This window comes from Thamnophis sirtalis, unplaced genomic scaffold (assembly GCF_051295495.1).
Source record: "Thamnophis sirtalis isolate CommonGarterSnake01/CBP01778 unplaced genomic scaffold, rThaSir2_p1.2 scaffold_4, whole genome shotgun sequence".
NCBI classification, from domain to species: Eukaryota; Metazoa; Chordata; class Lepidosauria; order Squamata; family Natricidae; genus Thamnophis; species Thamnophis sirtalis.
The window spans coordinates 86,867,451-86,892,300 of record NW_028261384.1 but is presented as its reverse complement, the minus strand read 5'-3'; the positions used below and the strand labels follow the sequence as shown (position 1 = coordinate 86,892,300).

The 24,850-nt window shown below is 37.1% G+C and overlaps 2 protein-coding genes across 5 annotated transcripts in view; one reads left to right on the top strand and one right to left on the bottom strand.

The window, feature by feature from the left end:
* Window positions 1-4,919, top strand: part of MARCHF10 (membrane associated ring-CH-type finger 10) — a 60,568-nt gene extending 55,649 nt beyond the window's left edge. For all 3 annotated transcript variants that reach the window (XM_087713293.1, XM_087713295.1, XM_087713294.1), the window contains one exon: window positions 4,726-4,919. In XM_087713293.1, coding sequence (XP_087569419.1) covers window positions 4,726-4,754 — 29 coding nt within the window. In that variant the 3' untranslated portion in view covers window positions 4,755-4,919. The remainder of the gene's footprint in view (window positions 1-4,725) is intronic.
* Window positions 4,920-8,606: 3,687 nt separating this feature from the next.
* Window positions 8,607-24,850, bottom strand: part of MRC2 (mannose receptor C-type 2) — a 98,141-nt gene continuing 81,897 nt past the window's right edge. For both annotated transcript variants that reach the window (XM_087713290.1, XM_087713291.1), the window contains exons 21-30: window positions 24,197-24,302; window positions 22,787-22,950; window positions 20,657-20,765; window positions 19,784-20,022; window positions 18,210-18,378; window positions 17,878-18,027; window positions 11,949-12,068; window positions 11,613-11,792; window positions 10,777-10,803; window positions 8,607-9,854 (exon numbers count right to left, since the gene is read on the bottom strand). In XM_087713290.1, coding sequence (XP_087569416.1) covers window positions 9,634-9,854; window positions 10,777-10,803; window positions 11,613-11,792; window positions 11,949-12,068; window positions 17,878-18,027; window positions 18,210-18,378; window positions 19,784-20,022; window positions 20,657-20,765; window positions 22,787-22,950; window positions 24,197-24,302 — 1,485 coding nt within the window. In that variant the 3' untranslated portion in view covers window positions 8,607-9,633. The remainder of the gene's footprint in view (window positions 9,855-10,776; window positions 10,804-11,612; window positions 11,793-11,948; window positions 12,069-17,877; window positions 18,028-18,209; window positions 18,379-19,783; window positions 20,023-20,656; window positions 20,766-22,786; window positions 22,951-24,196; window positions 24,303-24,850) is intronic.

The window sequence follows — 24,850 nt, the reverse complement described above, 5'->3', positions numbered from 1 at the left end:
TGGCAATTGTACATGTACATCTCCATTTGTGTGAGCAGCAGGTGTATGTGCAAGCAGTGGGTGTGCATGTCCACCACTTGTGCAAATGGAGCTGTGCACATACTTGCTCCCTGCTTACCTGGAACCATCCCCTCTTCCCCTCCACAAAGCCAGAAAGGTTGGAGATTACTGATCTAAGTCAATGTATAATTTGCAATATTGCTGAAGCAACAAGTGTTGAATGATACACTTTTATGGTACTCTTTTTCTGCCACACTATTCAGCATTGATTTATTCTTTTAGCAATAGAAAGACTGGTTAACAATTAGATTGACCAACAGTGTCCCAAAACAGAACTTCGAGACAATAGGTCATAATTTTTCTAGCAATTTGATCAGCTGTTCCAGGATTAGTCAACGGAATATTGCAGTTTGAAAGTTAAAGTCAAATGTAGCAAGTTTAAGGGATCCGCAACAAATGACATAGATGGAATTGAAGTCAAATGTATCTTTATCTTGAAAGTCCCAACATGGACATTTGGTAGTAATATAATAAATAATAAACCTTCTAGCATTAGTTTGATGAGCTAAAGCCTTTATCAGATGTAAATCAGGATTGGCCACTTTTTATATTGCATAGGGAAATCAAAGAAATGAAATGAAAGCAGTGGTAATTTTATGTGACACTTGAATGTATATAAGATAATCAAAGTGAGATTTTGCAACAGCAGAAATTATTAGAATAACAGAGTTGGAAGGGACCTTGAAGGTCTTCTAGTGATCTAGTCCAACCCCATGCTTAGGCAGAAAACCCTACATCACTTCACACAAATGGATATCCAACATCTTCTTAAAACATCCAGTGTGGGAGCACTCAAAACTTCTAGAGGCAAATCATTCCATTGATTAATTGTTCTAACTGTCAGAAAATTTCTCCTTAGTTCTAAGTTGTTTCTCTCCTTGATTAGTTTCCATCCATTGCTTCTTGTCCTACTCTCCGGTGCTTTGGAGAATAGTTTAATTCTCTTCTTTGTGGCAACCCCTGAGATATTGGTATTATGTCATCTCTAGTCCTTCTTTTCATTAAACTAGACATACCCAGTTCCTGCAACTGTTCTTCATGTTTTAGCCCCCAGTCCCCTAATAATCTTTGTTGCTCTTCTCTGCACTCTTTCTAGAGTCTCAATTTCTTTTTTACATCGTGGTGACCAAAATTGGATGCAGTATTCCAAGTCTGGCCTTACTAGGGCATTACAAGTGGTATTAACATGGATATTTTGAGTCCCTTGTAATCAACACTTGTGGGATGATAGAACTCAGCTTGTGTCTTTCCTGAAAGTTCTGTTTTTGAAGAATGAGAGTTCAAGATTAATGATATTGGAATTGTATGTGCTGTAGTGTCAGAATTTTTCATTTTATGTTTTTCTTCTTTTTTGTTAGCAATTGACCTGTTTTTGCCTACTGTATTTAGGTTACACAAGAACATTGCTGATGCATTATCATATGTACAAACTTTCCCCAGTTTGTTTAGATTTGAATTCTGATGGTCCGCCACCTTGCATAGCTTGGGAAGCCAAGAATCAATAGTTTAATGACTATTTGATGGTCTTATATTCTTATAATAGCACAAATAATCAATTAAGAGAGGCAGTATGGTATAGCACTTAATGCACGGGTAGAAACCACAAGACTGTGAGTTCTAGTTCTGCCTTAGGCACAAAGCCAGGTGGGTGACCTTGAGCCAGTCACTCTCTTTCTCTCTCTCTCAACCCTAGGAGAGAGCTAATGATAAATCACTTGTAGAAAACGTGCCAAGAAAACTGCAGTCCACTGACTTGGAGGGACTAAAAACATATTGTTTAAGAAATATCTAAGGAGACCTCTCAACATCCTGAACTTCAGAATAATAGAGTTGAAAAGAACTTTGAAGGTCTTCTAGTCCAACTCCAGCACAAGCAGGAAACCACATGCCATTCTGGACAAATGGCTGCCCAATCTTTTTTAAAACTTCCAATGATAAGAGCACCCACTATTTCTGAAGGCAAGTCATTCCACTGGTTAATTGTTCTGTCAGGAAATTTCTCCTAGCTTGGCTCTTTCCTTGATTAGTTTTCATCCATTGCTTCTTATTCGGCATTGTGGTGCATTGATAAATAGGTTGACCCCCTCTACTTTGTGGCAGCCCCTTAAATATTGGAACACTTGCTATCATATCACCCGGTTCTTTTCAGTAGGCAAGACATACCCAATTCCTGCAACTGTTTATGTTTTAGCCTCCAGTCCTCTAATCATCTTTGTTGCTCTTTGCATTCCTTCCAGGGGCTCAACATTTTTTTTATATTGTGGCGACCAAAACTAGATGCAATATTCCAGCATGAAAAGGTGGCACTAACATTTCACATGATCTTGATTCTCTCTCTGTTAATGCAGTCTAGGATTGCATTGTTGTTGGTTTTTTTTTGACAGCTGCATCATACCGTCGTCTCATATTTCAAGCGATTGTCCACTGGGAATCGTTACTGCTATTGAGCCAGATTCCACATATTCCACTATTTCTCCAAAAATAAGACCCTAACTTATATTTTTGGAGGCTCCAAAATAAACACTTGGGTTTTCAGAGCAATCAACCCTCCTGCCGCATGCGTAGGAGATGGCAAGCATGCGGGGATCAAAGGTATCTGGCAGCAGCTGCAGCCCATCAATCCCTTGGTTGTGGCACTCTGGGACTGCTCAGTCTGTGCAGCACAGGTGAGTTGATTCCTTGTCCAAGCAGCAGACGAAAAGGGGGGGGGGAGGAGGAAGGCAATCCAGATGCAGTGCATGGGCCGTGGGAAAGCTAAGTTAGTGGGCCATAGTGGACAGGCAGCCGTGGGTGGCTCATCTTTGTGTGGCAGCACTGGCAGCAGATGAAGGCAGAGACACAAGATGAAAGGCATGCAATCCCAATGCGCCATGCTAGCCACAGGCAAGCTGAGAAATGTGATAAGCCTCCCATGGTCATCCGTCCACTCTGGCCCACTGACTCACTTTTCCTGTGGCCTATATGGCTTGCCTCCCCCTGCTTCTGCCTGCTGTTTGAACAGGGAATCAACTAACCTGCACTGTGCCGGCTGTGGCTGCTTCTGGACATCATCAGCTCATATATGCCCACCTCCTTTAATGGGACTTATTTTGGGGAGATAGGGCTTATAATTAGGCACGCTTAAAAATCAGGCTACAACTTATTTTCAGGGAAATGCGATATACTTAAATCTTTGTTTTTTTCTTACCCAAGTGTAAAATCTTGCTTTTCTTACCATTGAATTTCATTTTTTTTTAGGTAGGGTCCAATGTGGAACTCTGTCAAGATCCTCCTGGATCTTGAGCCTATTTTCTGGGGTGTTTGGCTATACTTGCCAGCTTGGTGTTCGCTGCAAATCTAATGAGTCCTCTTGTATTCCTTATGTTTATATGGATGCTACTATGTTAAGATGGCAATCTTACTATAAACATATTAGGAAGAAAATAACATCTGATTCCCTAGATTTCAATTCATGCAAGATATTACATTTTTTCTAGTTTTTAGAATCATTGCTCTGCAATGACAATATCTATATCGTGAATTAAGACAAATATAGGTTTCCCAGAATAATGTTGCAGGATCCAATCTGCATTGGTCACTGAGACCAGAAGTTTAGTCTTCTGAGTTCTTGAACTCATGCTAGCGCCAATCCTTAGGGAACTTCTCTCTACCAGAATGTGTGTTTTAGGTTTCTACACATAGTATTTATATTATGCCTAGTTGTGTGTAACCTCTGCTTCCAGTGATGAGCCAGATTGGATCCTATAATATATATGATGATTACTACCTATAGTAAATTGGGAGCACATATTTTCTGGTATAAATCCATAAATCACTAAAATGCATTGTGCTATTTGCAGAATTTCAGTATCTATTTTCTAGCAAGGAGACACTATAGTTCATTAGTTTTTATATGGTCAACATCTGACATAAACTTATTTTCATAATCTCCTTGAAGATAATAAATAAAATAAACAGTTATCTGGAGAAATGTACTATGTATCTGGCAAGACAAGCATCTTTTAGTATATGACATTTCAGAAAAATACCCAATATATTCTGAGATTGAATGCTTGTAATATTCTCTTCACTTTGACAAATTAATTTGAATGTGTGAAATTCATATATGTATAGTATATGCCATGTCACAAGTACAGTATATTATTCTAGTTGATATTTTGGGATTCCAGGTTATTTTAGTTTAACTACTAATAATGAAATGGTAAATGTTCATGAATGCATAAACGCAATTTTATTACTAATTTAGGAAGATTTTGTTAATACTAATGCATATTATTTTTTAATTAATGGTCAGTCTAATTTTTCTGAATTGTCATTTATTCCTTATTTTTTATATGGTAAATATCACAAACTACATATTTTCATTACTTATATTAAGCAATTCTAGCTAATTGAGGCCTTTGCAAGTATAAATAAATTCAAATGCAATAGTGATTCTGACACTTATTTTTGGATGGTCCCAGTTTGTTACAGTGAAACTAAATACTTTTACTTGGCCTATTCAGTTCATTTTAATTCACTATATCACTGCTTAGAATTAAGCTAAATTTATTACATTGTTTAGAACTTTGCTGCGTTCTTCAACAGCAGTATTCAGTAAGTTTAACATTTTTGCTGTTTTATGAGGCAAAAGAATCTAAAATGTATTTATTTTATTTACTGCAGATCCAACCAATTCTGCCAACAGTGGCTAAGAACTGTCAAGCAGGATCCGAAGAAGTAAATTCCCTTTAGAAATCTGACAGAACTCTCCTCTACACCCTTCCACTTTCACCCGTTGATAACACCAGGCCAAAATGAATATGTGCACCATTCATATTCAGTGTCACCTTTTTTAAATTTAAAGCCTTCTAAGGGTCTTGGGTTGTTTGTGTGGTTCGGTTTTTGTCTTAAGTTGTATTACTAACATTTTTTTCAATACCATGGGTTATTAACAGCAATTTGAAAAGTGTAAATATCTCCTGCTGACTAGCCAGCAACTGGTACTCAATCAACAATGGCTACAGTTTTGTTTCTGGGTACTTTTAACAATCTTCTGGATGCTAGGTACCTGTTTTTCTACCTTTTCTTTAGAAGCCAATCTGCATAACTTTGCTATGGATCAGAGGCTTCTTGAAGATCCATAATCATCTGTATATTAAAATAAAGTTGTATGCCCCATCTTATAAAACAATCCGTGAGACATAGATGTAAATGAATTGATGTACTGTTGTATGAACATCTTGCCTATGATTTGCATGGCACAAGAATCTAATAAAATACACAATATTTTGTTCTCTTTCCAATCACCACCTTACCCTTTTTGCAGATTAGATAGTTTGCTTAGTTATATATAATACCACTCTTATACTATCACCCTTTTAGGAAAAGGATGAAAATCCAATAGGTATTTCCATCTAAATCTAGTATTTAACAGTTTTTGATGTAAATTCTCTTTGATGTAAATATCTTGAGATAAACACAGAGTTTTCTTTAAACCTCACCTATTTTATTTTGCTATACATCTTCTGGTGATTTTTTTTTCCTTGGTGAAGACTGTTCCATTTCCATGCTTAGTACAGCACATGCCATAAGTTCATGACCATTTAATGTTATAACAATACCAACAACTGTAGCCCAGATATTTTGCCTCAGTTGGAGCCCTTAGAACCTTGCCATTATTTCCATGCTGCCAAAATAAGCTATATTTGAAGAACTTATGCTTCTAAACCTAGAGATAGCTTTTGAAAGTTACATTGGCATAAATTGCAACTCGAGGAACATAAGTTATAAATACACGAAGTATTTTTGAAGAGTCCCTGTATCCACAGGAGGGAATCCAAGAATACTGATAGCTCTTAAAGTACTTTTGTAGTTCAAACATACCACATTGATTACAGATTGGTAACCATATTGGTTACAGATGCATGAATCCTTGTCAGAGAAACTTCATTTCTTTGTTTCACTGCATAAACAGTGAATGCCTTCGGTGATCAAGCCAGGATGCAACCTTTTAAAGCTGTGCTGAATACCAATTCCTTAAATTCTTTTTTAATTAATCTTTGCTTATATAAGATAGTAACTATCAAAACTTTTGCAACTGCATCCCTGAAAAGGAGCAATTTAAATAAACGTATCTAAGACTAAGTAAGCATATTTCATAGATATTAATCTAAAGCTTCATTGGCATTCTGATTTTCATCTTGCTTTAGAGTTGATGCCCTTGTGTTAATTATTCTAACTATTGTCCTAAAGAGAGATCATATGAATAATTTGTGAATCAATTTTAGAGACTATTTTTAGTTCTCTATTTCTAGTATATTTCCCTTTATTTCATTTCTCTATATACTATATTTTGACTTAATTAGTTATCTTTATAATTCAAAAGGAGCAATGTTGCATACTATTATAGATGTTTGCAATTAAATTGGGATAAATTGTTAAGTTTGGCTAAGGCCAGAATTAAATAATACTGATTTTTAAAAAGTTGTTATGCTTCATGCATTCCATAACACAAAAGGACTATCTATCTCATGATTTTGAATTCTAACGAGTTTCATTACAAAGAAAAAATTAACAATGCTTATTTAGGTCATTAAAAAAATAGAATCTTCCCAATATTTATCAAAGCAAAGATCAGCATTGTAATACATCCTGAGAGAATAAAATAAATCACAAAGGGTAAGAACTTTTTCGATTCTTTGTAACTGTTGAAAACATGGGGAAAAAAAACATTTTGCTGAAAATGATGGGAAAGTAAGCTTTATTCAAAATACTTATTTTTTTAAAAAAGCTATAGCGATCTATTTTAAAATATGCCAGTTTTTTTAGCACCTTTTCACATTATTAAAAACAAACAAGAAATATTTAATCTGAAACATTTTCCAGTATATTCAAAACCTTCCATTAATGGCAGGATACTTCTCCCCTCCTTTATGGAATTAATAATTTTTAGTTACACTTGATTTACTCTGAAAGCAAATAATAAGCAAGACTATAAGAAACATAATGGCTACAGTATAGTCATTATGGATAGAGAAATTGGGGGAATAGCAGCAGCTTGAATAGCTGGGAGAATGAAGAGGCTAATCTTGAAAAGCTTCCCATCCTTTCAGCTCTGCTATTGCACTTACTCCTTGAACACATGTTAGCTGGCCTGCTTGGCACAAGATATGCTTTCAAGACAATTCCCATTAAACAAAACTGAACAAGCATGTCAGCGGTTCCTGGGGAAGGAACCTGTGCTTCTTATTAAAAAATACCCATTTCAGTGAACACACATGGTCAGTTTCCACAAGATATTTGCACAGAAATCCTGTCCTAAATATTATTGCAAAGTGATTCTACTTCATCAGTAAAATGGCATATCTTTTGTGCCCAATGCTATAAATCTTGACCTCTGCTGTAGCATTATTAAGATGCAGGGGGACTGCTTCTTTGTCTCATCAGTGTGTCTCATCAGTGACATGAAAAAACATTGCACATGCTCAAAGGCAACTTGCCCATCCTACGACAGACTTTGAAACATCTAAATGCTCTATCATGATTTAAATTATCCCCTGAGGAGAAAAATATTGAGCAAGAGAGCCAGATAAAAATATATAGACACAAATCAAAAAGTTGCCCATTAAACAGGCAGTTATGAAGGGAAAAGAAAGGAAAATGGGAAAGTTAGATTTGCTTTTGAAACTTCCCTTACTATTGTTGGTGTGGAATGTGTTTGGCAAATGTCATAGGTATAGCTTTTTTACAAACACTTAATATCCAGCTTAAGTGAAAAATCTGTTTTCATATACAATAAATTCCTTAAGTATCTAAGTTGTAAAAATATTTATCCCCACTTCATTGTCACAGTTACCACTCAGAAATATTTAATTAAAAATGAAAACGTAAAATAGAATGGCTCTCACAGGGTCCCTGTTTTAAATGAGGCTCCTTTTATTCTTTATTTCTGTAAATAATTATAATTATTATAATAAAAAGCCACTATTCTAAGCAGGTACAGTATTTTTTCATTGGTTCTTAGCATCTGGTATCCAAACCTTAAGTTGCCCAGCAGCCTATATGCTATTCTTAAATAAAAATAAAGGATTTACTTTTTTCAAATGATTAAACTCATGTGGAATGGAATGTCAATTCACAGACCAGCTTTCTGTTCCTGAAACATGGCTACCCAAAGTAGGAGGATAAATAAAATATTGAGAAGGGAATCCAAATATCATAATACAAACTATGCTCCTATATGCATGCATACAGATATCTCCCTCACACACAAAAGTTTGTGTTGTGCTGGTCATTTTGTGATTGTGATGAAACTCAGATTCTGAGCACATCTGGGTTCCAAAATCTGGATGATATCTTTCTGCTGAATCAGGTTTTATACAATATGCATTATTGTTTCCCATTTGTGTTATTACATAGGATAATTACTGCTTTGCCTACCGGCATTTATTTAAGTGCTCAAACATTATTTCATCTGGGAAAATGTAATCCTGCAGTATAACTTTCTCGTTCTGATTATTCTTCTCTCAAAGATATAAAGATCTGAACACCACACCTTCTGCATATTCTTAATTACAAGGGTTTTTTTAATCAATGAATAGTAATTTCACAATACTCTGGCCATTTTTATGCAGTATTGTATAAAATATTCTAATTGCCAAAACATTTCAACATTCTTATATTTGCCATTCCAAAGCAGTCATTTATTATTTTATTTATTAAATTTATTTGCCATCCATAAATTTAATAAGTACATCTACACTGGTGCTTTAAAGTTTGCGAATCCTTTCAATATTTATACATAAATATGACCTAAACCATGATCTGTTCTCCACATGTCCTAAAACTAGATAAAGAGAAACCAATAAACAGATGAGTCAAAATATTATGTAGAAATATTGAACCTTTAAAGAGATTCACCAGCTTTTAAGCACTGCTGTAAATATTTCTGTCATGAAGCTGGCACTCGTAAATATGAAAGTTCAATGATGCTGCTTTCAATGGTTTCAGGAAAAGGCTTTCTATGGCAATGGGTTTCATGATAGCATCATGGCTTAAAAAAGAAAAAGTTGCTGGGCAGCAGTGGAATAGAAGATCTGATCTCAACCAAAAGAATTCAAGGGCCTTTCACATGTCTCTGAGAAGTAATGGAAGGACATATCAGAGAAAGAAACAGACAGGGTAGGAAGAGCAAGATGAAAAGATACAACAAAATACTTGTTTTGCTATTATTATCGGAGAGGAAAAAAATGCTTATATACTAAGTCTCTAAAGAGATGTGAAGAAGTTGTATAGCTACTTAGAGATTATAGGTTACAAAATGAGATTTTCCTTCCAAGAGATGAACCATCATTTTTCTCTGAGTAGAAAAAGGTAAACTGGGATTTCTTACAAAGCCCCTTTTAGTATTTCTCCACATCTCTTTAGTGGGTCACTGCCCTGCCTTCCAACTCTTCTGCTGTTGACTCAGCAGTTCTGTTCTCTCCTGAGAGGCTTTTTGAGACTGTTCATGACAGGTACTTGTGACACTCCCATCCCATTCTCCCACCACCCACCATCCCTACCCAACTCCCACACTTGACACATTCACTATTAGTCTTGTTGTTCATTCATCTCCATATCAGATACCAGGATGTTCTTCTCAGCAGATTCACTAGGACTAGCGTTGGTGCGGCTATAGCGAGCACTCTCAAATGTCCCTTGTTCTGAAATCAACCGGCGCTTATACAGATAGAAGGCCACAGCTACCAGTGCACAGAGTGCTAGAGTGGAGAGGATGACTACAACAATGGTTTTTGTATTTTCCAGGAAAGCTGCAGTAAAAGGAGAAAGGTTAGGAGGAAAGATTCATTTTTATAGCTAAACAGTATTCAAAACAAGAGTGAGCAAAATAACTTTGTGTGTAAAACTGACCAACAACAACAACTTGATGAACACTAAGAGATGAATTACTGAAATTTGGAGATTCCAAACCATTCAGAAACTCTGTATATTTCATCTAAATACTTTGTGTACTCATAGACTTTTGTCAAACTACTCAAAACAGCCATAACCTGCAATTATACATAAATGTGTTAAATTCAATTTGTTCAATTATTTCTAGTACTTTTTATTATTTTTATTATTTTTCAAAGAATAATAAAATTTAAGGGACTTTCTCTTCATTAGTAAGTGATGCTCTACAAACCTTTTACATACAAGAAATCATGGTGGGACTACAAATCCCATGGCAGTATCCATGCAAAATTATTAACCACATGTGTCTCATTGCCCTTCCCACCCCAAAAAATCTGAAGAGTTACCAAAGCATCCTCTTTGGTAAAGTCAATGGTAATGTCCTGTTCAAAATTACCTAATCCTGATTATACTTCTCAAGTCACTGCTTCTTTCACATCTGAGATAGAGTGGGTGAAATAAGAGGTAGGAGGCAGGATGAAGAATTAAAGAAGGTCTATTTCTGACATGCTGTCTGCCTTTGTTATGCTTATCTAATGTCATTCAAGTAGGGAAAATCATTAAGTTGAACAACCTGCTTCAAATACCTGCCATACAGAATATATTTATTTTTATTAGTTTTATTTATCTGCTGTTTTTTATATAATTTGGGTACTCATATGCAAGGCCTTGTATTTACAGCATAATTAGATCAACTCTCACCCTATCAGTTACTACAGTGGTGTTAAAAGGTGTGTTGGGTTAGGCAACTGAACTGAGTGATAAAGGGACAAAGCATACCTGATTTGGAGATGGAGCTTCCTTTCGCTGCCATGGAAAAGACAAAGAAATAAAGAATGTCAGCTTCCTGTCCCAATATCATTTGACCTACCTCTCCAATGCTGTTCAAGCTATTCCATAATGCCTCATATTCTGCTATAGCATCACCTAAGTTGTGATCAAATATGCCTTGATTTCAAAGAATATATCTCCAATTTAGCCACATACTCAACAAGTAGGTAGATCAGTTTTACATCTAGTGGAGCCCTTAATTTTTGTCCTCCATCATAATATTAAACAAACTAGAGTAATACTTTAATTAACCCAACTTAGAAAAATGTGAACATATGTAAACCTTTCTGGATTTCTTACAATGCTTAGTCGGGCAGAATAGAAAAGATTATGTGCAATCCACTCACTGTCTTCCCTTCATCTAATAAGGGTTTCTCTTTCAACAGTCATTTTACCTCCTTTTACCTCTTAAAGAATTTCAATTTCAATTGGCCCAATCAAAGACCCAATTCTAATTCAGGGCTACCACAAAGCAACCACAGTTTACAGGAAAATGAACAATGTAACCCAAATAATTCCTGTCTAAATCCATCAGCCTCCTGCTTAAAATTCTCGCTGACTCCTCAAATTCATCCATAGGTCTTCATGAAAAAATTGCTTTCCCCCCATAAAAACAGTCGTCCCAATCATAAAATGGTATCTGTTATGATTTGTCCTTGTCCTAAAATAGATGGATGGGTGAGAACTTCCGGCTCCTGTTTGCATTCTCCAGTTCTGTAGTTCAATTTAGGATCATTAAAAGCCTACCCTGATTTTATCTGTACAAACTTAATTCATTTCCTTACCTCGAGTTGTCTTACAGATGACTCCCATGGTTACATTTGAACAAGAGCCCAGACGCCAAACACCATTGCTGCTCTGGATCCAATAGCAGCTATTTGGGCTGATCATGCTTGGTCCTGTATCATGTTGTCCCCAGTTAGAATAGTTTACAGCTGTGCTGTCATGCCAAACAAGTGAACCCCCTGTGCAGAAGGAAGAAACATGCTTTGTGTGATTAGTGAAAGAGCCATGACTTTCCAGCATAGCGCATTGCTACATTGCTGCAAATCAATTTCAAAGTTACCAAAGTTGTCTAAGTGTTAAACAGTAATGCAGTCTCTCAATTCTGCTTGATTTACCTTTCGGATTAAAGGACATCCCCAGCCATACCCCCTTGGCTTGGCTTTCATAAACTTGTAGATGTTGCCAAACAAAGATATTCTCCATCTCATCTAGGATGGACAGCACCATACCTCCAACTGTGGAGAATAAAAGAGATGCAACAGCCTAAAAATTTACAGAAGAGTTTACACTTCCCTGTGAGAAAAAAGCTTTGCCATAGTTCAGAGGCCCTTAAATTATACAATTCTGTACAATTCTGTATGAGGAACATTTTCCTCATTATGAAGGATATTTACCAGAATAAATCTGCAATATATTTTACAATTATTTTTAATTCTAAAATATATTGCATATTTATCCTGGTGAATAAATGCATTTGATTTTATGCAATCTTCCTGTAAGACTGAAGTTTACAAGAAAGAGAACTTCACATACATAGGTATCTGCTGGGAGTGTTAAAATCTACAAAATGGCAGCATCATAATCAATGCTTTATCTATTTTATTTCAGTGTTGGGCATCACAGCCGGTAGGTACAAAAGGAAGGGATTTTAGTCAGGATGCCATATTCGCCATCCGGCAGATTTTGATTATTTTTTAAATGTCAAACCTATATGCCGCCTATCTCATCAAAGCCAACGTATTATACATTCAACAAAAACACCATATAAAACATTAAAAAACAAATCAAGACCATACATTTAAAATACAGTTAAGATGAAAAGGAAGAGAGCAACAGAGACTTCCCGAATGATGAATGCATGTTGGTTATTGCTTTTATTATATGTGTCTTTGTTATTGTCTGCATTTCCCCTTCCCTGATTTATGTGAGCCGCCCTGAGTCCCCTCAGGGAAAAGGGCGGCCTACAAATGTCAATAAATCACAACAAATAAATCACAATCACTTATGGGGTCCCAGGGCAATTAGCACTGGCAGGTCTTCAGGCCCTTTCAGAAGGCTAAAAGGGTGAGTATCACAGCATTCCAGAGGAAGGGCCCTTCTCTGGGACCTTGCCAGCCAGAATTCCTTAACTGCAGGGTCCATAATATTATTCTTCTGATAGCATGGATAGATAGGCAAATCTCATTAGGGTGAAATGATTCCTCGATTTTCACCACCACTCCATCCCACCAAGCAACTGCATAGATGCTATTCATTCATCCATATCCCACCTTCCTTATTTTTATAAATAATTCAAATTGGCAGACATACTTTACTCCTCCTATATTTCCCATAACCACCACCCTGTGAGGTGGATTGGGCTGAGAGAGAGCGACTTGCCTATAATCATCCAGCTGGCTTTCATGGCTAATACAAGACTAGAACTCACAGTTTTCCACCTTCTAGTTGACTGAATCAGAAATTTTCTGATTTGTTTCAAGCTGCCCATTTTTACAAAACAGATGCAGGAGTCAAGTTCCCTTATAGCAGTGATGGCAAACCTATGGCACACGTGGCACGCAGAGCCATTTGTCAGGGCACGCGTACTGGCCAGCTGAGTTCGCCCTTTTTTAAAGCCATTTTTCGCCCACCTCAGGCTCCAGAGGCTTTATAGGAGCCTGGGGAGGGCGAAAAGAGCCACCTCTGCCTCCCTCCGGAGGCCCTCCGGAGGCTTCATGAGCTTCCCTGAAGTCTCCGGAGCGCAAAAAAATGGCCCTAGGGGACGGACTTCCGCAAGTTCGGGAACGGACTTCCGGTTTGCTCTGAGGGTCGTTTTGACTGCTCCGAAGACTTCAGGAAAGCCTCCTGAAGTTCCCTGAACCCTTCGGAGAGCTCAAAACAACCCTCCGAAGAAACCGGAAGTGACTTCTGGTTTTCTCGGAGGGTCATTTTGACTGCTCCGAAGGCTTCAGGGCAGCCTCCTGAAGTTCCCTGAACTCTTCGGAGCGCTCAAAACAACCCTCCGAGGAAACCGGAAGTGACTTCTGGTTTGCTTGGAGGGTCGTTTTGACTGCTCCGGAGGCTTCATGGAAGCCTCCTGAAGTCCCTGTAGCCTCCGGAGGGTTCCGGGAGGGCAGTGGAGGCTTTTATCGCCCTCCCCAGGCTCCTATAAAGCCTTTGGAGCCTGGGGAGGGCAAAAAAAAGCATGCAAAAAATGGGGGGGGGGAGCGCCTGTAGTGCACGCATGCGCACTGGGGGCCGCACACATTGCATTATGGGTGCGGCACGCCCGCACACGACCCCCCTGCACTCCCCCCACTTATGGCATGTGAGCCAAAAAAGGTTCGCCATCTCTGCCTTATAGCCTGTGATTTTTAAATTTTATTTTACTGCAGTTTGATATTGTTGGATAGTATTGGTGTGGAGCTTTAGCTTAGAAAACGATACAATTTCTGCATCAAAGTTTCCACACATTATTCATGCATCCTGCTTTGGATTAAAACAGAGACAAAGTAGGAATAAAAAGATTTCTCCATTTCTTTTCTATTATTACTTTGTGTTTCTCTTAATATCTTCCCTTTTGTGTTTCTTGCTGCAGCTTGGCAACAAAAGATAATTTCAGGATGGGGATGATAAAATTCCAAAAAAACACTCCCTACTTTATTTCCTTTACAGAAAATACACACATAATTAATATCTGTTTTACAGAAATACAGGTGGATAAATATGACAATTTGTAACGAATTAATGTACTTCAGTTTTGCTAAAATTATCCTAAACTCTCATGCAGCTAAAGAGTTAAAAAAGAATTGTTGGATAAGGGATGGGAGGCAAATAAATTTCCTAAATAAAATAAATAAAGCTGAAGTTGGATGTATGGCTGAGCTTCTATGGAAGATCTGGTGCTGAATGCCCTTCTTGTACCTTAACTTGCTCTTTTTAGCTACTATCAATTGCTTATCCCTTCTAAGGTAACTGAGAAATACAAACTGTCCAGGAAAGGTGCTTCTCAAGAAGCAAAAAGAGTCAGAACTTGCATGAATTAGACAAAAACAAATAAACAGTAGTCCTCCAGCTGAAAAGCGGAAGATGAGGACAAACTGCTGTCTACTGCCACAGAGATATCCTATCATCCCAAATATCGAGCATTTATTACATTAATTTATTTAGGATCTGAATCTGGAGTGGCAGAAATCCTTTATTTCAGTAAAAGACAAATTAGCAGGTAAGTAATGTCTGAAGATAATTAATAAAAAGTTCAAAGTTTTACCAAAGAGGATATAAGACATAGCTGAGGCAAGTACAGGTAGTCCTCGACTTATAATATTTCACTGAGTTCATTTAGTGACCGTTTGAAGTTACAACAGCATTGAAAAAGTGACTTATGACCATTTTTCACACTTATGAGCATTATAGCTTTCCCATGGTCAGGTGATCAAAATTCAGATGTTTGGCACCTGAGTCATATTTATGATGGTTGGAGTGTCCTGGGGTCATATAATCACCTTTTGTGACCTTCTGACAAACAAAATCAATGAGGAAGCCAGATTCATTTAACAACTATGTTACTAATTTAACCACTGCAGGGATTAACTTAACAACTGTGACAAGTAAGGTCATAAAATGGAGCATTTAATAAGTGTCTCACTTAGCAACAGAAATTTTGGCTCAATTGTCGTAAATTGAGAACTACCTGTAGTCAGGCCATTGTTTTAAGTACTAAAACATCCTCTAACTAGCATAAAGAATAATTGAGAAAGATATTATGGATCTTAAAATGCCTCTGGCAGATTCTGAATATTAAAGCTAATGAACCTCTATATTAAAGAGATCAAAGAAAAAACAGAACAATACTATGATAAATTATATAGAAACAAATTGTAACAATCTCTTCCTCGATCTACATTTGGCTGAAAAGGGCATACTATAGTACAGTACATGCCCAAAGAATTCAAAATTCCAGGCTTGCAAAGTGAAATAAAATCAGGGGTTTTGTAATTAAGTTTCTAAATTAATGTATCAGAGATAAAATTCTTAGGAAAGTCACAGGCTGAAGAAAATGAAATGGGGAGAAGACAAAGAGATTCATCGAACTTCTACAAAATGTAATTGCATTTAAGCCTATAATAAATTGTTGATAAAAATGGAAAATTGCTATGAATGGAGATATCCGTCGAAACTTTAAAGCTACAAGGAACAGAGATAATTTCTATTATTCAGGACTTGAATCAAATTCTGGCAGACTTGAAGATTCCCACTGATGTTGGCAAAATGAACAATCTGAACATCAAAATAGGCACAATTCCAAAAGGATGATCAAAATGAAAATATAATAAAGGAAATTATATCGACCAGTTATGATGTAGTATAATATATAAAACTTTAATTTGTATTAGGACTTAAGGAAATATAGTTAAATTATAGCTAATTTATTAAGATAAGGATATATTTTTATTGGGCAGCAAAACCATTCCTCATTTAGAGCACAAAGGAACTTAGAGTGATGTTAGAGTGATGTTTATGCCTATACAGAAACTGAACAAGGTTGGGAGTTGTTTAGGAAGTGAACAAGAATATTAGGAATTTGGGGATAATTATAGGGGAAAGATTTGTTGGCATTGATGGCTTGACAAGTTTCAAAAGGGAAAAGTAACAAGTGTCAGGCATGCCTCCTTCAATATCCAAGAAAGAAAAACCTCAACTCTCCATTTTAATAGAGATAAAGTACTTTTACTAGATATAAAGTGAAAGCAGCAAAAAGGAAAGCAAGATCTGAGCCAGAAAGGCGGGAACATGTACATATCAAACGTTGTCCAAACCAACCTAGAACATAGGAGAAAGTTCCTGAAAGCAATTAATCAATGGAAGACCTTGCCCCCAGAAGTTGTGACTGCTCCAACACTGGAGATTTTGAAGGGGAGTTTGGACAACCATTTGTTGCTGTTTGAATAGAGATTTGATTAGAAAACCTCCAAGGAACCTTCCAACTATTATTCTGTACAGAATCTGGAAAGTAAAAGCCAAAGTGGTAGCAGTGGTGGTAGGAAAATCTAGTGCTACAACTTAAACTAATGAATGGCTCCAACAGATCCCAGAAACAACATCAGAGCTCTTTGTCCAAGAGTGCAGTGCTAGGAGCAGCTAAACTCCTACGCAGAACCCTCAGATTCTAAGGCTGCTGCTAGAGGACCCAGGATTGAGGAAAACATACACCACCCTTAAGAGCAAGAAAGGCGCTTTTTATATGTGTATAATCTAAAAAAAGTGGAATAACAATTCTCATGGTTTCTTTGATGCTATGTCAATTCAATATGACAAAAGAAAAAAAGAGATGAAATTTGCAAATAGACATCTATCAATTTTTGGAAAAAATATTAACAGAACATAATGGCATGACTTCAAAGTTTTATTAGATTTTGAAAGAAATTATGGTAAACTTATTTCAGGGCTAAAATGAGTCTGTGACTTAGTAGAAATAACTAAGCAATAACATTTGGCAGTTTCTATTCAGCATTAAAAAAAACTCTTTTGAGTATCCATGCAGGAATTACATCTGGAAATTTACATTAGCCGCATCAAACCCCAATAAGAACCTCACACATATCTTCTCAATATTTAGTGAGATGTTGGGAAGATACAGACGAGTCTGAGGAGCTGGCAATCAAAGTGAATATTCTTTTATCTTTGGTGAGAATGCAATAAAATATTGGAATTTTGGAAGAATGTTCTTAAATAAATGTCTGACACAAAATAATTATCACCAAATATGCTAGATGTCTTTGATGGGCAGAGTAAGAAATAGAAAGAAGAGTAAGAAATAGCATACATGTCAAACCAAAGATAAAAGAATGTCACATAGCATTTATATAAAAATAGACAGAGTAAAAGAGAGGGGATTGCTCCTTATCCATATCCTCATTTATATCTTACTATTTATTTTGGGTGAGGGGTTCATGAAAAGATAATGCCCCTGGATTTGGACCTCCAATGCTTTAATTATACACTTCAAACGAGTAATAGCCAAAACAAACAAGACAAGAATCCATTAATTCTAGCAAGATTCACCTTTCTGGCATTTCTTCACAGCTTCCTTCTGGCCTAGAATAACTTCCATGTGGAAAGCATAGCAATGGTTTCGGAAAGGAACCCAAGAAGAATCTTCTATTGTTTTAGGACAACTTCCATTGTAACTCCACTTGTGTGAAGAAAGGGGTCCTGAAGCAGAATACTTGGTTAGAAGAAACTTAGCAAGTACTTACATTGATTTTAGTCATTAAAAACAAATGACAAAATGATTTTTTCCTGATCTCTTTATTAAGATTCAGAGGATGAGAGAAGAGAGTCCTTATTTCAGTATTCCCTCCTCCATCTGTATAGATGTCATACAGGTATATTACCTGTGTTCAACTTGCAGATGGCCCCTTGAAGCTTTGTGTTGCAACTGGCAGTTCGCCATGTTCCATCTATATCCATGTATGCACACCCTGCCATTTGTTGTGGTTCTCCATCTTGCCAGTTTGTGTAGGAGATGCTCTCATCTATAAACCATTCATAGTTACGTCTCCCCTAAAAAAAGTCAATATATATAAAATTTTGCCACACTGGACTAATCAATCTGGCTACAAATCAAATATTTCATGGCATACATTTATCATATATACATATACATATACATATACATACACACACACACACACACACACAGACACAGACACACACATATATAAGATTTTTACAACCCCCGGTATGCCCAAATATGGGAGGAAGATCACTACTTCCATTCTCTGTCCTTCGGCTCGTCACAAGAGACCATCCAGGCAGAAACCCAATATTTTTGCTGTTGCCTTTTTGTTACATTTGGTACAAATACAACAACATACATACATACACACACACACACACACACACACACACACACACACACACACACACACACATACACATACATACATACATACATACATGTTTTCTGAAGTTTTCGCGGATGTTAGTATGTAGGTCTCTAGTTATTCGGGTTTTCTCCCGCGTAAAATTGGAGATGTCTTGGCGACGTTTCGACGAAGTCTCATTCGTCATCTTCAGGCTTCTTCAGGCTTGGTGCTTCCAGGAGCAATGTGAGGTCTTGGCTGTTTCTTCCTTTTAACTGCCAGTGGGGGTTTGAACTGATTGGGTGGGAGCTTGGCTGTGTCCTGATTGGGTGGAGATGTGTCCTGATTGGGTGGAGGTGTGTTCTGATTGGTTGGGGGTTTGTGTTTCATGTAAGGATGGGAGGGGTTTAAAGAAGCTAATTGTGCATTTGCAGTCTGGCTTCTGGTCCGTGGTCATGCCTCCTCATAAGTGTGGGGTTTTGTCTGTTTTCTTTGTGGATGTTTGGTGGTGATATTCTGTGTGGCTCTTGCTAGTGTGGGCCTGGTGTCATTCATCATGTTCGGGACTCGTTTATCAATAAGGGCAGGCTTCCAAATGGCTGGCAGGTGGGAGGTATCGTCCCGCCTGTTCATGCTAAACAGCATGAACATCTCCAATTTTACGCGGGAGAAAACCCGAATAACTAGAGACCTACATACTAACACCCGCGAAAACCTCAGAAAATATATATATATATATATATATATATATATATATATATATATATATATATATATATATATATATATATATATATATATATATACACATACATACATACATACATACATACATACATACATACATACATACATACATACATACATACACACCATAGAATCGCATTGTTAATAGTTCTCCATAGGAGGTTTTGGAAATGAAAATCAGTCAGCATTCACCACTTTTTTATACCTTCACCATTTGTTATTCCAGAACAATAATTTGCCAACACATAAACTCAAGATCATGTCAGACTCCTAGATATGCTTCCCTTTTTTTGCATCTACTACATGCAAGGCAGGTTTGATTTACATGCGGTGGTTTCTAAATATAGTTAACTCACCTCTTCATTGGACAATCCAATCCAAAGTGGGGTATGGAAGCTGCTGACTACTTGAGTGAGGAAGGCCTGGGTGAATGGTTCCATCACATTTGCTAGACTTCCATTAAGACTCTCACATAACAACACAGCTTCATGCCATTTGAGTGGCTTCATCAAAATACGGTATGTGTTGTTAAGATATGAAAGAGTAGAGTTTAGAACAGGAAAGAAGGATGTTGAAGAAGGATTTAGAGTAGGGTCTTGAATGTGGAGGAAGAATTTGAGAAAAAGAAAATAAAAGCTTGGTCACACTTTACAAATATACCTTAGAGCCATTAACAAGGCAATATTAATTTTATTCAAAATTAGTAGCAATTTGCTGATCATCAAATAGTTTCTTAAGTGTTTTATTCCATTTCACTAAAAACTGGATATTTTCGGGTTACTTATCATTTCTGTGAAATAGAACTTTAGTTCTTTCTGGAAGCCACTGTATAAGGATGGTGAGAGAATCAAGTTATATTCATAGATACTATTATACCCCCTCATTTAAAACATTTATATTTAATTCTTTAATTAGGAATGCTCACTCATCCTCTACGTAGTTAGACCAGGATAAGACATATGAGGATAAAGGAGAGAAGAATGTTAATGTCTGTATTCTACTTCTGACCATTGTTAAAGACTGTTTTCTCACCGTTGGCCAGTCTTGAAAATTCTACCAGATTATTTTATCTGTGTTGTTGCCACAGACTAATATAATTCTTCCTCCCTTGGGGACAACAGGAATGAATGCCTACATCCTTGGCACAAGGAATTAAAATTATCGCAAGCGCTCTCTGCTAAGCATAACTTAAGCCAATGTTATTTTCTTGCATTATTCCTAACTCTTACCTTTGCTTCTCTGGCAGATAAAAATATGTTTCTCCTCTTGGCAGTTCCTATCATCCCAACGGCCTGTAAACAGGGGAGGGAGGCCATGCCACATTACAGCGCAGTTGGTCTATGAGAAACAGAACCGGGAAAATCAAAATCATACACCTGCAATCACAATGAGCAGGTAGCTATCAAACAACAACAAGAATTTTTCTGAGTGTCTGCTGACTTATGACCAAATAAATATTGATTTGATTAATGGATTGAGTGTGTCCACACTGAGTTGTCCAATTCTTGTCTTATGATTACTGCAACATGACACATATGAAACTACTCTTGGCAAATGTTACAAGTATATAGGCAAAGCAGAATAGACAATGGGTTCCAGAGAAACAGAAAAACAAGCAACGCACTGAACACTAAACCAAGTTGTGGTTTTCACATAACCTGTTGTACCTGAACAATAATCATGTTGTGAAATAAATAAGCCCGATAGCGTAGTATACACAATATGTTGACACAGTAGCCTCACTCCTGCAATATGTCAAACCACAAACTATCCTATTCAATTTTAATTCATACTACATGAACAGAACCAAACTGCTACTTCATCTTTACCAAACTTTGGAACTCATTACCAATAGTCCTTGACTGTAAACCACAATTGGGCCTGGAATTTTGGTTGTAGGTAATTGTGGTAGTTAAGTGAGGTGCTGATATAACCACTTAATTCAACAATTACAATCCCAGCACTTTGAGTTGTGAATGCTAAGTCACCAGACAGGTCAAGTAGACAAAGGAGAATAATAGAATAACAGAGGTGGAAGGGGCCTTGGAAGTCTTCTAGTCTAACCCACTGCTTATACCATTTCAGACAAATGGTTCTCCAATCTCTTCTTAAAAAGAAAAAAAGAGCTACCTGCCAAAAGAAAATTCCTGCACTGAGTCTTACAAACTCAGATCCCAAAGATTCAAGCTTTGTTTCTTTGGCCCACTACAGGCCATCTGCTCCTTTCCATGTGCAGAAGAGAACCATTACACTGGGGTGAAAAAAGGAATCCCAGATCTCTGATGGATCTTCTTTGAAGAGCCTTTCTACTCTTCAGAAACTTTGCATTTATTAGTTTTTCAGGCAGAAAGCTAACAAGTGCAATCTTTCTTAAGAGTATAAAACCTAGAAAAAGCATACCTAGCTTTTAGAAAGATCACATTTGCTAGCTTTCTGGCTGGAAAGGTTGGGAAGAAGCTCAGATCTTCTAGATGCGAGCTTCTTTTCTCCAGCCCAGCACCAAAGTTCTCCTCTGCATGGTGCGTGGGGGAATCTCTGGCACTGGCTTGGAGAAAAGTTTGTATCCCAAAAAACTTTGTTTCTCCAATGTTCCCTGCAAAGAGGGGAGGGGAAGTTCTCCACAAGCGGCAGCAGCTTTCTCTGCAGGTTTCCACACTGAATTTCTGGTGAAATGAGCAGAGAAGATTGTAAATGGCAATCATGTAATTACAGAACTCTTGACAACCAGTTATAAGTACAAACAGGTTGTCAAATGCCTAAAATATGATCACATGACCTTTGGGATAATGGGGGAATCAGAACTTCAAGGACAGATTGGAAGCAATTTTTTCCTGAGTCTCTCGTAACTTTCAACAGTCATTAAATTGCCAATTGTAGGTTGAAGATGACCTCAGTTGCAAGATGTGCTGGTAGCATCTTTGAAAAAACAAGTGTCTGGTTAATCTGTATGTAAAAGAATGTTGGCCTAGATACTAGTTTTAACACTAATTACAAGTTTTAATATTTTTAAGATCACCTAAAACAAAAAATACCATCTACTTTTATTATATATTTATTTAGAGGGAAGAGAAAAATGTTCTCTGAAAATCATGCCAAATGTTTGAAGACAAATAAACAAATTGTCATTTGTTTATGAAAACACACAAAAGCCCATTTTTATGATTGACCAACTTCAAAAATTCAGAAGTCAGCATTCAAAAGCCGCATTCTAGAGATACATAAGGCATAGCCTTTTCTTCTGCAGTTTTTGGCAGGGAAGTCCAAACAGAAATTGCAATCCTGTTTGACTGAATATATTTTCTGTACTTTACTTAATCCAGAGCCTTCATTATGCTATTAGGAATAAAACTTCAACTCACCGGCTGATCACTAGCAATGGATGTTCCATATCCAGATGGTTCTCCAGGGGCCCAGTTCACATACTTGACAGCCTCAGATTCTACCCAGATAAATTCCTTCTTGGAATCATGGAGGCCAATCCATATATCAAAGGTCACATTTGGAAGAAGAGTTGTTATAAAAGCTGCAAGAAAGAAACAAAGGAATGGAAAGTGCTTGGTGTGCGATTAGAGAAAAAGCAATGAATATAGTGCTATTTTTCTAAATGGAGCTAAGAACTCAAAAGTTGAATTCCACTAGTCCCTCTATTAATGTTTTCCCCATTGTCCCAGAAAGTATTGCTGTCCTCCCCTGGCTTTGTTACCTCTGTTTCACTGCAATCCTTGATCAACATTCAAGATAAAGGAGAATTAAAAGCTAACAGGTTTTATACATCATGAGCTTCATTGGATGGCGTCAGAATACTATTTTAACATTGATACTACCAAAGACATCAGCTCAGAATTGTTCAATATTATCTCCTCTGAATCTATGCTTGGACCATAGCATTAAAAAAGGCTTGCCCTGGACTGAAATGGTACTCATCCTGTCACTTTTTGGCATAGACTTGAGCAGTCTTTTGGTAATAATGAGACTGCTACAATTATTCTACAATTGTTTTGTTTAGAATAGACAATCTGTTAGTTTAGCTGTTCAACTGCTAACAAAAAAGCAGTATTTATATTTTCAGGGCCCTCTATTCTTTATTACTACTTCAGATATAACTGGAATGAACTCAACAAAATAAATTCTACTGTAGCAGAGAATATATCTGTTCTAAGCAGAAATAAGAGCAGTTTGGGAATAAGACAGATATCCCTACCAAAGACTACTAACTATGATGCTGAGAGGCAAAGAAAGAAACAGATGGATCTCTGCCTATCACACATTGATTAAAAAAAACTATTTTTCCCTTCCTGTGAACTGGAACATTATTTATCTTAGTGTTCTGAAAATTCCGAATTGATACAGAAACCATTTTCAGTGGGACAGCTGTTACCAACAAGAAAAGCTTGCACTTTTGTTTTAGTTATTACTGAAACCCATAGCCAATCACGATATTATTCCTGATTTCAGAAGAGATTATGCAGTATTGTGTAGTTGCAACGTAAGTTCTGCCCTTCTAGTATGCGCATGTAACCTCTCACCAAATGTACAAAAAGAACTTGCATTGTGAAGTCACCCCACTAGTTTCACTATCTGCCTCCCTCACTCCCCATAGACACTTTATTAGGTGAATTTTCCAAGAAAAATACCACTCTCCCTTATGATTATTTTTTCTATTGAAGAACTCTCGTATCTATTCTGGGACTAAAACCTGTCCATTTTTCAGAGGCGGAACAAGCATCTCGCCATGTACGCATACCCAAACACCCTTGGATAAAACTTACCTTGCTCAAGAAGGTTGGAGATAGTAGCCAATATACCTCCCTGAATTTCACATTTCTGTTTTGCCTCCAGCCATGTCACTTTTTCTTGATTATAGATCCTAAAGCACTATAAATGGTTTTTAACAACAAAGAGAAAGATTAAAAATCACGATGTGGAGGAATTTTTTTGATGCAGATTTATTTATAGTAATTTACTTTTGCTCCTCTTATTATTCCTCTCTCTAAAAACACTTTTTCTTCCTGCAACAACATAGTGAGGTAGTGTAGACCAGTGTCCCCCAATCATTGGGGCACCAGGGACTGGTTCCATGGAAGTTTTTCCGCAGATTGGAGGGGTGGTGGTTTTACGTCTTGGGGTGGGGCTTCACTCGCTTGTGTGGTCCTGTTTCTGGCATGCCAGGCCCAGTACCAATCCCAGGACCAGGGAGTGGGGACCCCTGATGTAGACCAACCAGTAACGACTTAGTGAACCATACTAGGATTTCAGTCAAAAGTCTCATCGACCATAGTTTACCATTTTACTGCACTGGCTCCTTGACTCATTTATTCTTATATGCTAAACATTAAGTAGCGAAAGGGCAACTCTACTCAGACTTTTTGGGAAGTGTCCTGAATAGGGATATTGTGAAGAAATAGTTTCAGTGTTCTCCACAA